The sequence below is a fragment of the Leptonotus elevatus genome, chromosome 9 (genome assembly GCF_054856555.1).
Source record: "Leptonotus elevatus isolate MCC_2025b chromosome 9, RoL_Lele_1.0, whole genome shotgun sequence".
Taxonomy (NCBI): domain Eukaryota; kingdom Metazoa; phylum Chordata; class Actinopteri; order Syngnathiformes; family Syngnathidae; genus Leptonotus; species Leptonotus elevatus.
Genome location: NC_141247.1, coordinates 20,149,940 through 20,165,097, shown reverse-complemented (window position 1 = coordinate 20,165,097; position 15,158 = coordinate 20,149,940). Strand labels below are relative to the sequence as shown.

The following is a 15,158-nucleotide window of genomic DNA, read 5'->3' as shown; positions in this document are numbered from 1 at the left end:
CTGGAATGACATCAATGTCAACGACCCATACATTTTTTATGTTTCATTTCAACTTTGTTCTGAAATTAATTACCCAATGGATTCACGTGTACAGTGGCCTTTTTTTCTTTTTCTTTTACGACAAATAGACATGAAGATAATAGGAATGTCTAGTATGAAAAATAAGACATGACTAATATGCAAAATCAGCTGATTTTTAAAGGGATCGTATAAAAACTGTCTCTGCTCGCCCTCCGTACTTTTCATCCTCTTTGCTGAGCTCGGGGACGCGCCTCCATCCGCCCCAGTGTGCCCTCGTGCCCGCGCACGCACGCACGCAGAAAAACATTTTTAGAAGACCTTTTCGTTCCACTTCGTAATTTGGCGGCCCTCTGTAGGATGACATTTACCCGACTCTACTGCATGAGTGGCGGACATCACTTACAGATCCTCCCCGACGGGACGGTGCAAGGCCAGAAGGACGACGGGGACGTTTACAGTAAGATGACGCGTTCCCTGACCTTCCGTAAATTGGGCAGACGTGTGCCAGCCAACGGAAATGTAATATAAAACATTGACTGCATAGTATTTTATTTAAAAATTCATTTGACAAAATATTGAAAGTTGTATTTATGGAAGACGGACATAATATCAGAAACAGCTGTTTTCATATAATGAAACTAATTAAAACCTCGCTGACATTGCCGCCAGAAAGTTCTCCGCTCATTGAAAAGCGTTGGACTTTACTTTGGATTGTTTAAATTTGATTTGTGAGGATTTGGTTTCCAAATGTGATGAAATGTTGTTTGACTCCAATAACAGTCTGCCTGGTTTGCATGCTAGTCGCCGGCAAAAGCAAAACACGACCGTTTGTTTTCACGTCGCATTGCATTGCGGGAATATCAGAATTGCCCGGATGCTCGGAATTGCCCATTGATTGCTTCTTAAAAGTAAGTTAAGCAGACGGTAAATGCTGAAGAGCCGAAGCTGGACTGAAATGCTGTGAAATTTTAATTGTACAAATGAGTATGAGAATCGAAGTTATAATGGTTTGAATTGGCTAAGAAGTGTTGAAGAATGGGGGGTAAGTATGTAAAATAGCTCTTAAATTTAGGAATTTTACTGTCAAATTGGAGTAAGCCCTGGATGCAGAGCGCAGTTCGAGGCGTGACGCAACGTCGGGTGGACCTAAAACGTTTCACGCCGCCTTTATTTCTGATTTTTTTTTTTTGTTAACCCTAACCCTACCACATCCTGATTACAGTAAAAAAAAATTAACACTTTATTGAATGAAAATTAAAGACTGGCCGAAACCCAAATACTAACCCCAACCGTCCTGGGACGCGCCATCTGCTGAGGACATGTAGTACTGCACTTCTGCCTCTTCCTCAAACCGTTTAGTTTGCTCCCGGTTGACTGAGGTTGACTGTTTGTCATTTTTGATGCTCCGTAATGTGTTTAAAAAATAACTTTACGTCATAAAACGGCGCATCATTAAATCTGCAAATTTTGTTAGGAAAAAACATGTTTAAACCATTTTGGAAAAATCCGTGTGGGCGGAGTCAATCGTTTAAGTCCACCCGACGTTGAGGCACGCCTCGAACTGCACCCTGCATCCAGAGCTACTTGTCAAATTTGAGGAAAAGGATGTGAAAAATCTGAGATGAACTGATGTAAATTAAGTGGGAACCATTCCTTGCATGTCGTTAGATTAGCAATAGCAAATTACGTTGATCTAATTCAAGTACATTCAAATAGACCAATACAATGATTTAATAGTTAAAGAAACCATATCATTTAGTGGAAGTTTCCTATTTTCTTCCAAGTACATTGGAAGACTTTTTTTTTTCTTCTAGCGTATTAAGTCACATCATCATACACTTACTTTTCTCAGCTTTTTTGCGGCTCAAGGCCGTGAATGTAGGTGTGGTGCAGATCAAAGCACAAGAAACAGGAAAATATTTGGCCATGAACAACGAGGGTCGCTTGTACGCTTCGGTGAGTACCTGCCCACTGTCGGCACGCGGATCCCAGATCACGAAACACAATGATGACATCCGATTCAAATGATTTTTCTCCATCTTTCGCATGTGGTCTCTCAGCCTGTTGTAAACGACGAGTGTGAATTCCTGGAGAGGATAGAAGACAACCTCTACAACACGTACCAGTCTCACAAATATAATCAGGAGAACAGCTGGTACGTGGCGCTGAATGAGAACGGGAAACCCCAGCTGGGTCCTGAGACTAACATTGGACAAAAGGCCATCTTTTTCCTCACCCGCTAGCTGCGCTGAAACATCCTCATTTAGATGTCTGGGTTTTCCTCGAAACACGCTGACCAAAAATTGACTCCCGCCCAAAATCAGCTGAAATTGTCCCCGGCTCATGCACGACCATAACGACGACCTGTGAAACAGAAAACAGATTAGCAAAAAATGTCATGAAATATTGTTTTGATTTTCAGTGAATATTTATTTTATGATGTCAATTGTCAATCAAAATTTTAAAGTGTGAATATTTTAAGGTGATATAATGAAAAAGTTTAAATTGTTATAATGTGTAGTGTAAAATTTAATGGCCATATTCTGACAGCTCGATATATTAATTGATATGTGACAGAAATGGCCTTAGTCTTGACACTGCAGGAATTTTGCTGATCATACTCACACCTAGTGGCCGTTATGTGAATTGCAAAAATGGCGTAGACATTAACAGGACAGTTCTCAGTTAGAGTACGAACGTACGACTGCTCGTAATCTCGAATGTAACCACTAACGTATGCTACTGAATTGAAACCTATGACGTTAATAGTTGATCTACTTATCTCAGTGTTAAACTGGTAGCTGCTAACAAAAACATAACATGGCTGCTAATGGAAGCTAACGAGATGTAATGATGTAACGTGCAAAAGTGTATAAAATGTTGAGTAGCTAGCTTTAAAAAGCTTAACGTAATAAATTACAAGAAAAGCCCGAAAACTGGGAATTGTGCTTATAAGGCCACCTGGTGGCCATTGCGTGAGTTGCAACATCCGGGTAGGTAGCTTTTAAAACAACGTTACGTTTTATGAAAACAAAAACGTTAGGGTTTATGAGTACGAATTTGAAAAGTAAATTGGAATACACCGTTATCTTTGACCAGGAACAATAACGGTACATATGTGTGTGAAAAAAAAATACTTCTAGCAAAAATAATAACAATTTAAAAAGTCATATCGTCATCTACACATTTTAGCCAGTCAAAGAAGTTGGCATATCCATAGCAAAATACTAAAGTTAGCTACCAACACGTTTCGTAATTTTTATTGTTATTTTAATCTCTTACCAGTGCCACCCTTCCTAATGTGAAATTGTTTTGTCACAATAGTTCCTGAATAAACTAAAGCAAAGCTTCTGGTAGCTTTAGCCAACAATAAGGAAAGATCACTCAGGAAAGGCAATTTTAAAGTGACATTTATTGAACTAAATATTCCCTTCTGTACAGCGTAATAACAAGAAAACCTCACAGATGTCGCTCTACATCACTTTAAATGAGCATCAAAGCTGTGACAGCGAAGTTGAAATCATTAAGGCTAAAAAGAAAAACTTGTGCTTCAATGGAGAATCCATCTGACGTGCAAATCAGAATAGTCATTATCACACTCGGATTTTATTTAATTGTGAGGTCAAATGACGAGTTATGAATATTGTGTTTTGGGAAAGAAAAGAAAAAAGTGCATCTGCATGACATTCTTTGATAACGTTTTTAGTTTAGCCACATTAACCCCCCGGCACCTGCTCATTTTCAAATACATGAAAATAAACTAGACCACGAGGAAAAAACAAAGTTACATTGTGAGTAATGTTTAGGTTTTCCGAGAAGGAAGTGGCAAATAATCTCCAAAAATCTTCACGTTTGTTGTGATGCCAGCCCAAGTGAACTCTGAATATTGTTCATTTGTCATTGTGTTCTTTAACATCTCACACCGACTTGAAATCCATTTTTATAAAGTATTTCATCTGAATGAATGAACAACAAAAATCACGTGACGCAAGTGTGCAGTTTTGGACAATGCACCCGAGTAGTACGAAACACACGCATTACAAGCATGTACACTAAACCAGTGATTCCCAACCAATACTTTGTGCCACAGAAAAAAATTCCAATTTCACTAAACTGCTCTGAATTTTTTTTATTTACTACAAATAATGTATCTTAGTTCCTCTATCTATGCCGGCGACATATAATGGCAGCCGGAACAAGTAAATGCTCCTCCACTGGATATCAGAAGCTACAATTAACCCGTGCATTTGCGTGTCGTATTTTTTTTTTCCTTTTGTTGGGCTCCATAAAGGTTGGGAAACACTGCGCTAGAAGGACGTAAAGTATTGGGAAACACTTCCTGTGTCCCAAAACTTTTGTCAATGTAGTCATTTGCCTCGACTTTGGATAGAATGCCCCGAACGAGTCACTTGGGGGGCGGCTGCGTGAGCGATGTGGCGTCGTCATTTACAGCGAGCTGTGCAAAAGTGTGAGCCTATACAACCGTCACAATAAAACCATGAGGTGGCGCTATAGAGTGAGCCGCATGCTTATATGGCGCATGTTGAATCATGAAAACCTGCCGTGACTCCGCGGAGAGCACGAGTCATGCTTGTAATTCTAGCAAAGCAATATTAAGGCATCACTTATTGAACGTTACACACAAGATGGAGATAACATGCGCCGCTAATGACTACACTGAGGGACGAGTACTGCTAATTGCGTGAATACAATGGCAAAAAAAAAGAAAAAAAGAAAAAAAAGTCTACTATTTGCTCAAATGTTCGTCCGCTAAAGAGCCGTCTTGATTTTCCGCGTCATGTCCTCGTCCTCCACGTCTGACAGGCTAAATTGAGAAAATAGAAATGCTGTTAAGTTGTCGCATAGAAATAACTCATGTTTAATTTATTTCTAACATGTAGGGTCATATTTTGTCACTTCTTTATTATCTCATTCACTCCCAGCCCTTTTCACTGAAGCAACCCCCTTCGCTCCTGGCTGTTTTACTGGATTTTGACTGATTTTGCAAGGCCCACAGAATAGTGTGTTCTATTGCTATAAAAACATGGAAGCTATCCCCCCAAAAAATTAAAGCCTCTTTTTTCAACAGAAAAAAAAGTGTATTTGTATCTGTTTCCGTTTTGCATCAACCAGCATTAGAATTAGGGGTGTGCCCAAAAAAATTGATTCTCATAAGAATCGCGATTCTCATTTAGTACGTTTCAGAATCGATTTTAAATGTCCCAAAATCGATTTTATTTAAATTATTTTATACTGTCTTGCCTTTGTTTGTGTGTGCCTTTATTTGGAGCGCTGTTCATGTTGTACCCGGTTTGGCCACTGAGAGGCAGTGTGGTTCCACGCGGTCTAATACACTGCTAGGTTGTAGCCACATTAGAGAGTAGAAGGAAAAAGTCACGATCAAGTTATTACAATAAAAGTTGTTTTTTTCAGCGTGGAGCCGTTCTTTTGAGTGATAAAAGTGCCACGCGTAACGCGCTAATTAGCATTAGCGAGTCAGACTGGAGTAGATCATTACAATTTTTTGCACACCTATAGATTGAAGCAAGAATCAGTGTCAATCAAATAATTTTGAATCAAAACTCGTTCTTAATCGAAAATCGATTCTGAATCGAATCGAATCATGAGACAGTCAAAGATTCTCTCTAATTAGAATATAGCTAATCATTATTCACAAACCTGTTGAAAACACTGGCAAGAAGAGCTTGTTTATGACCGTGACTGATCTCTTATACTCTGATGCCACCTGCTGGCCGTTTTTTTGTAATAACTACCATTGCTTTAAGCGACCTCTTCATGTCAGAAGCTGTATCAAAGCCTTCTGTATGCTCTCTCAAAAAGTTTTTGGGAGTGAAGGACAAAGTATTAAAAAACTTATTTTTTCGTTTTTGGTTTGTGAATGAGTTAAACAAAAAAAATAAACAATAGCTTTAAAATCCATGAGCCGCACTTCCGCCGCGCCCACCTCGGTCTAGTAGATGAAGAGCACCCTTGTTCGGGGTAGGCTGGCGTAGGCGGGATCAGCCAGCTTGCGCACTCTGGAGTAGTTGACGAAGCCTCTGACGAACAACATGAAGCCTGCGACGCAAACAAAGACCACTTCTAGCATTCTGTCCAAAATAAGAAAAAGACAATGACGTTGTTGCTGGGTTGTTGTTGTTTTTTTTTTTACTCACCCAGGGCCAGGAACACCCACCACAGCCAGTACTGGCCGTCAAAGTAGCCGGGGAAGTAGGTGGAAAACTACGACGGGCAGCAATCAGCCAATCAAAACACGAGCCGCCGCCGTTATACGCAATTCATCGTAACGCGAGCGCTCACCCTGACGATGAGAACCCATTTGATGAGGGACAGGCCGAAGCCTGAGATGGCGCCGTATCGACCGGCGGCCGACGTGGTCAAACAGAAGGACAAGAAGAAGCCGATCCAGTTGAAGAGGAATGCCACTGAAAAGAAGACAAAACAAAACGTCTCGCGACTCAACAAAAAGCAAACCGTGGCTGCCATTTTGAGTCGATCATATTTGTAAGCGAGCGATCCTCACTGAAGAAAGTGAGCATGAATATGCCGTCGTTGCCTATTCGCAGCTGGTCAGCGTCCTCAAAGTCGTCTCGGGCCACAAAGTCATCCTCCTGCAAGCGAGGAGTAAGTCAGTAATGCTGGTTTGTGGTGCGAACGGCGCCGGAGCCGAGAAAGTACCGTGACTCTTCCGGTGACGACGGGGACGGCAGCCTCCGCTTTGCTCCTCTCCGCTTCGTCGTATGACGGCAAAGTGGTGGCCACGCTGTAGGACGGAGGGTTGGGGAATTGGCCGCCATCTTCCTTGTATTCAAAGAAAGCTGACAAAAGACGTGAAAGACACGAACAAATGCATTTAAGTGTCGTGAACGTGGAAAACACACCGTTTGTGGCACGCACTGGAGCAGGTCAGGGTTTCAGTCACGGGGGGGTTCTTCCCGTAAGTAACGCAACAAGTTCAAACCCGCCGTTGACCGTTGATCGCAATTATTTGGATTGATATCGAAATCACGATTAGTAAACACGCGTGTTCATTGTTTTCAAAATGCCGCATTATTTAACGACCAAAACTCAATTAGTAACACGTAAAAATAATACATTCCTGCTGTGTGCATATTGGCCTCTAGGGGCAGTGCGACGCACACATAGAGATAAATGGAGACAAAAAAAAAAACAGAGTAGAAGAAAAAGATGGACAACTTTATTAATACAGCATACTACTAACATTGGGGGTGGGATTGTTAAAAAATAAAATAAATAAAAATCCTTTTAAAAACGCGAAAACGAACTGAAAGTTAATTTTACGTTTATATTTGTTTATGTTTATAGTCCATATATATTTAATTAAAAAAACAAACTAATACTAAAACTTCTAAAAACTTAACTAAAACTAAGAATTTTCGGGGGGGGGGCATGCTGTAAAAACTAATTAAAGCTAACTCAATTACAACAAAAAACAAAAGTTAAAATGAAATAAAAACTAACCCTTCCATCCATTTGAAGTTCCCCTCCCGTGATGGCTAATGCTAATTTTTGCTAGCCAGTCAATGGGGTTTTCCATTGAGTGTATCCAGCATCAAGCTAGCCATGTACCGAGAATGAACCATTTCTCGTGAGAAGCCAAAATCCCAATAAATTATTATTAATTGCCCAGCCCTATCTAACGTAGTATGAAAGTCATAATTATCGTCAAGATAAATTGATATAAAACGATATGAAAAACACGAACGCTTACACAGCCCAAGCGCGTCTTCTTGGTGACAACGTATTCTCACGCCACCGTTCGCAACCTCAAAGCATCTCATGTCTCTACCGCCGTAACCGCGGACCTTCCGTATATGGCGTGCCTTCTTGCATACAATTCCACTTTATTCATTTATTTATTTTTTTACGCTTCAGTTAGCCTAGCCACTCTTAGCAGCACTTCCTAAAAGCGGAGCAAAGGAGGGAGCGGAGGGAATACATTAGGTTGATATGCATCCATTACTGTTAATGGTCCATTCCATGCAAGGCAAACCTTTCATGTGGCTGTCGTCCAGCGGCGGGCCGCCTTTTTGCGTTTTAGCCAAGCACAAAAGGCGGCAGTCAAGTGAGTCCGTGGACTCGCACCCATTGACAACATGTATGATCTGGCCGTGAACGACACTGCAGCTGGAGATTTTACATCCAAATCCGTCTGGAACGATGATTGTAATGACTATGTATGAAAAATATGTTACATAAACGAAGATTAAAATAATGAGTGGAACCGACAATATCTTGGCTAAATTTAATAAATTACTTATTAAATTCAATTACTAATACTTTATTTTAATAATTAAAATTTACAACTAAATTAGCCAAATTTACCATTACATGAAAAAAAAAATACAGAAATGAGTTAGGAATTGGGCTACACGCAGCTATTTAAACACAAATGTGAATTTCACTTTTTTAATGGAACTTTTGTGCAATATTCTGATTTATGGAGTTGCACTAGTATGTGGCAGATCTCTGGAGGAAGACAGCAGCCGCTGCTGACGTGGGAATTCTGATACAAACTAGCCAGAGTTATGACTTCCTGGAATGTTATGACTTTTTATCTTTATCTGGAATGCATATTTTTCTTTTCTGTGTGGCTCCAAAACTCCTTCCTATTTCCTGCCATCCCCATCCACACTCCATAACATTATATTGTTGTCATATACTATTGTTGCCTTTTACTTTGCTCTCCCTCATTCTGTCCCGACTACATTTCAAATATTAACAAAAAAATATTACAGCATAAGGAATAAAGATTCGCCAAGCAGCCGAGCAGGAGGTGTTAAAAAAAAAACAACAATACATAAACGCAACTTTAGCATTTCTCCCAATTGCGTGTTCCAACTTGGACGACTAACTGTAATTGATGAGACAGAATAAAGCTTCCCAACCTGCATTAGCCGCGGCAACGCTGCTGTAAGGGGGGGGCGCATCCGGGGAAGGACCCTCTTGAGATGTCGGGAGCGGCTCCTCCTCGTTCACCAGCTGCGTGATAAGGAACAACTTGTCAATTGACAAGGAGGAATGCAATAATATCACAAATCGATCAACAACATAATGACTAAATCAATATTGAAAGTGCATCATGTGCATTTGTGTCACGTGCAAAAAGTAATAGGAAAATATTTTACTGCACTACTAAATACCAAATTCTAAAGTATTTTAGTTTGTTTTAATCAAATTATTTCCCCTCCTATTTAATGTATATAATGTATTTTTGGGGTTACATTTGTTTTTTTTCTTCTTAATGTATTTTCAATATTCCTAGGCGGTCCACTTCCTACGGTCCGGTGATCAATCAGAGCAGTTCACGGCAAAATAACGCTAGCAGGAGAGTTGTCGGTCACGGCAAAATATCCACTGCCCAAAAAAATCTGCCAAATTTTCTCTCTGTCGTGAAGTTACACAAATACTAAAGGACAAGCTATAAGCTAACTGTCAAATGTTCTGCTTGTAATTCATATCTTTATTGAGGGACCAAAAAAAGTTGTTTATATTTATATAGATGCATATAGAATTTTATTCTAATTATCCGAATCGGCGTCAGCCTTTAAAAAAAAAAATCGGTCGGGCACTAGTTGTTACATAATAACGTGTTATAGAGATTTTCTGGATATTATGAACTTGAATTCATATATTTTGTATTCTATGACATTATTGTTGATTAATGATCATTCAAGTTGCTTCCTTTGCCAAATAAAATTCGGCTGTGGTTTGTTAGCAGCAGCTAATGCTAACTAATGCTGGTGAATAATTACTACCGTGTCATGACGTATTAAAATGCGCTTGACACGTTGTTCGTTCTGCATTTTAAGTGTTTTGTGTATGATTGAAGAGGAAAATTGCCCTTTTTTTTAATTTATTTTTTTAAATCAACAACGCGTTCGTTATCGCCAATGACGTGCTAACAGGCAGCTAACGTGAGCGCATCAGGCTAGCGTCAGTCGATTATGCTGGACCGCACTTTACCTCTTGATATCTCACGTTGCTGTTTTGCTCAGCCATCGTCGACAAAGAGTTGAGCGTTGCTTGTAAAATCCTCTTCCAACACTGGAGGTCAAGGTGAATTAGAACAGCCCTCGCCGCCGAACGAGGGGTTGTTATGCTGCCTCAAGTCGGCCACCTTCCTTCCTCCTCAAGCGCCTCCAACTCGGTCTGATGATGCGTTCAAGTTTTTCGGAAAATGCGCCATCTATTGTTGGAACGTCGCAGCTGCACGAATTCAGTACAAATCTACAAGTAAAAAAACTTAGCACTACAGGTTGTATTGTCTGTTATTAGAAATAATGTGCAGCACCGAAGTAATCAACGCGAGGTAATGTAAACTCCCGCTCACGTTCTTTTATTTAAATCGTAAAGCGCCAGACGCCAGAAATTAACTGAAGAGTTCTAAAGGTAACACGAGTTGTGAGACAAGAAGGATCATTCCAAGCACAGCTTCAAATCACTTTATTATAAATGTCAAAAAGCAGTATCAAGAAAGATTGATTACATTCACGTTTCATGTCAAAGTATAAATGATTTATTGGAGAAAAAAAAATGTCAATGCATAATCACAAAAACTGTATGAAGATCCTCATTTCTTGGATTCTAAATTGGGTAACTCGACCAGCTTGTTGTGAACATGCATCATCCCTACAGGAGAGGAAAAACAAAATAAAGAATGACAACTCGAAGAATATTATTGCTACTATACTTTACAGATGTAAAAAAAAAAAAATGGAAGAGGCGTGACGCAAGAATGTGGCTTTTTACAGAAACAAACAAACAAAAAAGACAACACTAGGAGGATTTCTCAATGTTGTATTTCTTGGGTTACTTGACTGCTCAAGAGTGAGGCAAAATAGCAATTTAGTTGTCTTTTTATTACCTTTGCTTTCATTTTCCTATGTAATAAAAAACACATTTGTAATAGGACTATGGATTGTATTACCACATTTTATGATCTAGTTACTTTGCACCCAATCTGTATTTTAGGCTTGGCTTGTGGAATGCTGACAATCTACAGTTTACAAAGTACAACCGGGATTTGTTGATGATTGTTATTCTTAAAATAATATTTTTGAGTTTTGACTACACAATACTTGGCGTGTTTTTTAAAACCCCGCACACAAGAAATATACATAAAAAACTAATGCTAAATCTAAAAAAAAAAAAAAACATTACTACAATAAAATGTATCCCCCCAAAAACACAAACTAATAAAAATCAAACCCCGCTCTAAAATCTACAACATAAAAAAAATTAAAATGAAATAAAAACCAACTCTAATGAATATTGAAAAACTATTGTAAATCGAGTCGAGTAATTCCGCGATTCTGAGCCTTTTTTGTGTGTGGCTGCAATACGCTTCTGCAATGTTGTGATTACCTTTGAAATATTTCACAGTCTTAACCCTCAGTTCCAGAGTGGCGTCTTCGTCACACACGAAAACGGTTTGTGGGTGCTGCTGGAATGCAGACACGGTCCACATGTGGTTCACACCTTCTTCTATGGCTTTATACAACGCAAAGGCCTTGTGAGCGCCGGTGATGAGAATCATCACCTGTGGAGACAATCAAAACAAAAACAGTAGCCTTTATGAAGATATTAGGGAAACACGGTACACTAGCGGTTGCCACGTCTGAAAATGATATGGAACAAAAAAATAAAAAAATCAGTGAAATGAGGCGAAACCGGGGTGATCGTAGTTTTGCATTTTTCATTATAGTTACTTTTTCTTTTCTTTTGACTTGTGCGATTGAAATTCTGTTTTAAAAGGACAATGTGTAGGATTTAGTGCCATCTAGTGGTAAACTAAAATAATGCAATCATTTTGAAGCACCCGCACTATAGGGTGCCTCACATATGCCACCAATTATGATTTGGAGTGAACGAGCAAGCGAGTAGCCCAGAAAGCAGGAGCTAGCAGGAGTGGCGTCAAGAACGAGCTGGAGCGGCTAACAAGAGCGGCTAGCGGGAGAAGCTAGCAAATGTCGATCATTGGGTCTGATACTAGCTGCAAGAACCACCAGAGGCTAGCCGTAGCAGAAAGATGGCGGCGAAACATGCCAGCCTACGATTTTTTTTGCATATTATTGAAATTAATTAATTGCACCCACCCATTAATTGTTTTTTTTAAATATATGAATCATTAGTTTACCACTTCGATGGCACCAAATTTATGTTTAGAACGGGCTTGGTAGTTCATGTTAGTTTAATTTTTATTTGCTTTAGTATTATTTATTTATTTATTTTACATAAAAATGGTATTTGTGAAGTGCAAGATGGAAAATAAATGTCACTAAGTATTGTGTAATAAAGTAAAATAGTTCCCAAATGACTGGTTGAACTTTAAAATAAATACATTTGATTTTAAATAAACTTAAAAGAAGAAAATGGAAGGAATGGACAAAGACTAAAATAAAGGAAATGTTCGCTATAATTATAGCTAGTTTTAATTCAGTTACTAAATATGGTTAATTGTCTTTTTTAAAAGCACTATTATATTTCGCTAACAAATGTGATTTCAATTTTAGTAATTTAGTTTATTATAACAACATTGGCACCCGTGAATACTTTTTGAGGAGAATGAAGGAATTTCATTTTACCAAGCAGATGCTAACATGAATAAACGTCACCGCCCTGGCAAAACAAACCAACCAAACATATTTTGCGTCTTTGCATTTTGTCCAGATATTAACGACGTGCTGTCATTGATCTTGACTCGAACCTCCTTCGCATCCATGACGGTGCCCACTCCAACAGTCAGTGCCATGGTGGGCACTTTATCCAGGTCTCCATCGAAGAATCTCGCGTTGGCCACAATGGTGTCCCGTGCCAAAGTCTTCACCCTGGTCCGGGACACCAGGCTTGACCCGGGCTCGTTAAAGGCGATGTGGCCATCCGGCCCGATTCCTGAGGTGACAGGAAGAACATTTCGTGCGACGCAACAGATTGATTTCTCGACGCCATGGCAAAATAAGATGTGTCGTAAGCGCACGGTTGCTTAATCTGGGCTTGGTTCGATACCTCCAACAAACAGCTGAATGCCCCCGGCCGCTGTTATTTTCTTCTCAAAGGCGTTGCACTCCGCTTCCAAGTCTGTGGCGTTGCCGTCCAGGATGTGCGTGTTCTCGGCTCGTATGTCGATGTGCTTGAAGAAGTTGTTCCACATGAAGGAATGGTAGCTCTCAGGGTGATCTCTGGGAAGTCCTGTATTCAGCATTCAAGGGGATAAATGACGATTTGGATACAAATGCAATAATCCCTCTCAATTTTAGGGGTACCGCTCCAGACCACCCCTGCAATAAGTCAAATCTGCCACATAGAAATACCCTAGCCATGTTTTTACATGTACATTTTAAAATGAACCTACAGTAGGCGTAAAAAGCAGGATTTCACAATCAATAATCTCCAGCAAAAATTTGCTGATCTTGAAATACTTCCTGTTTTCATTCTTCAGGTTGGTTTAAATTAATTGTAATTAAGATGGAAGTCACACACACACACAGGGATATTGGTGTTGATTTGTGCCTTCAAAGGGGCGTGGCCTAAAGAGTGATATCAGGAGGTGGTTGGCCAGTGGGAGCGTCCATGCTTCATGCTCCTTGCGAGTGTTATCATTTTGGATTTGTGGTTTGTCCAATTCAATAACGTCTGAAAGTCCATCGGCAACTATGGTTCTTCTTTGTTTGTTTTATTTACTTCACTCGAGAGAATTTATTTTTGGCTCACAATTTTTTTTTTTTTAATTGGACAGTTGTAAGTCAATGCACTACTGTAAATATTCCTTTTTCTGAAAATGTATCAGTGAGTAAGCCTATCTGCACTTCCGACACACTCTTACATAACTGTGGGGCTAATTTAGCTACTCAGTCAATGACTGGCCGCGGTTCCAGGGCAAAAGAGTCACTTTCAAGCAACGGTTTCAGTACAAACATGTCAAAGTTAAAAAAAAGAAAATGCTGAGTAATGACTTACCCACATATTCATCCATGTTGAACGTCTTGACATACTGGAAAGAGAGTTGTCCATTTTTGTAATACTCAATCAGTTTCTTGTAACAGCCTAAGGGAGTGCTTCCTGGAGATAAGCCAAAGAAAAAGAAGCTTGGGCTGCAACATTGTACTTTAGTGCATATTGTGGTTACGTCACTGATTCTGTGCCAAAGTGTCAGTGCAAAATTAGTATAATAATGAGGTTTTCACTTGTCAGTCAGATACTCACCAGTAGGAAGACCAAGAGTGAAATAGCGGTCGGGTCCAGGTTTGGAAAGTAAGATCTTATTCCTGATGTACTTTGCAGCCCACTCGCTTGACGCGTCGTAATCGTTGAGGATAATCAATTTCATTTTCCCGTTAGTCCAAAAAAATGAAAAGAGATGCTATAAAAGACTTTAGACTCACCAAGGTGTAAACTAAATCTGGTTACAGTGCCTTTAGAACAACACGGTCGTTATGAGTTACAAAAAAAAGGCTGCATAAAAACTTTCAGAACACATTAAAGTTAAAACTTTAACCACACAATCGACACTACAGGCCGTGTAGAAAACAGATGCGGCGGGTTAGTGTCTGCGCCGTCTCTTATCATGTGATATTCTGCAGTGGCGGATGGAGACGGAACTCGCAGCGGAAATGACGTCACGTCATCGGAGCAAATGTTCGTTTTTAGTTTTTTTTTTACAAAGGGAGGGGGCTGTTGATTGTAAACAAAATCATTAAATCAACTTTCAATTTCAGAAATCTGTCTTCCTAGCTAATTCGAATTCGAAACTTGGTGCGCTTATTGTGTCGATGTAACATTCACCAAAAGCTGTGTATTAACTATGATGGGCAGACATTTTTGTGAAGCCTTGAAAGACTTGTTTCTACAAAAAATAATCGGTTATATGAATTAAAATACTGTACATACCAGATGAAGATGTATTCATATATTGTGTTAAACTGTCAAATAAATGTTAACTTGCTCTGGCGCCCCCTGTTGGCACAAGTCAAATGTCACAACAAAAACGAAAGTCTACTCATTGGAGAAATCATATAATGTTGCCACATTGTGAAAATGTATCTTAAAGGTTTCATAAAAATAAATTGTGTTACAAATCGTCAAGCGTAATTTGT

General features: G+C 39.5%; 3 protein-coding genes across 4 annotated transcripts; 1 reads left to right on the top strand and 2 right to left on the bottom strand.

Moving 5' to 3' along the window:
- Positions 1 to 266: 266 nt before the first annotated feature.
- On the top strand, positions 267 to 4,692 carry fgf1a (fibroblast growth factor 1a). Of its 2 annotated transcripts, none has more exons than XM_086084665.1 (3): positions 267 to 478; positions 1,874 to 1,977; positions 2,082 to 4,692. In XM_086084665.1, the coding sequence occupies exons 1-3, from the start codon at positions 379 to 381 to the stop codon at positions 2,262 to 2,264; spliced, it is 387 nt and encodes a 128-aa protein (XP_085940791.1). In that variant the 5' UTR covers positions 267 to 378; the 3' UTR covers positions 2,265 to 4,692. The 2 variants fall into 2 exon arrangements, with proteins under 2 accessions (XP_085940791.1, XP_085940792.1); XM_086084666.1 differs by lacking the exon at positions 267 to 478 and adding an exon at positions 637 to 1,063.
- ndfip1 (Nedd4 family interacting protein 1) lies at positions 3,415 to 10,226 on the bottom strand. Its single transcript, XM_086084664.1, has 8 exons — positions 10,030 to 10,226; positions 8,952 to 9,045; positions 6,721 to 6,860; positions 6,566 to 6,653; positions 6,343 to 6,467; positions 6,198 to 6,264; positions 5,987 to 6,099; positions 3,415 to 4,846 (listed from the first exon to the last, which is right to left on the bottom strand). The coding sequence occupies exons 1-7, from the start codon at positions 10,063 to 10,065 to the stop codon at positions 5,993 to 5,995; spliced, it is 657 nt and encodes a 218-aa protein (XP_085940790.1). The 5' UTR covers positions 10,066 to 10,226; the 3' UTR covers positions 3,415 to 4,846; positions 5,987 to 5,992.
- A 266-nt stretch (positions 10,227 to 10,492) lies between these two features.
- gnpda1 (glucosamine-6-phosphate deaminase 1) lies at positions 10,493 to 14,652 on the bottom strand. The gene is made up of 6 exons (XM_086085774.1): positions 14,269 to 14,652; positions 14,023 to 14,124; positions 13,072 to 13,254; positions 12,773 to 12,957; positions 11,431 to 11,605; positions 10,493 to 10,695 (listed from the first exon to the last, which is right to left on the bottom strand). Exons 1-6 carry the CDS (start codon positions 14,390 to 14,392, stop codon positions 10,637 to 10,639), a joined length of 828 nt encoding a protein of 275 aa, XP_085941900.1. The 5' UTR covers positions 14,393 to 14,652; the 3' UTR covers positions 10,493 to 10,636.
- Between the last annotated feature and the right edge of the window lie 506 nt (positions 14,653 to 15,158).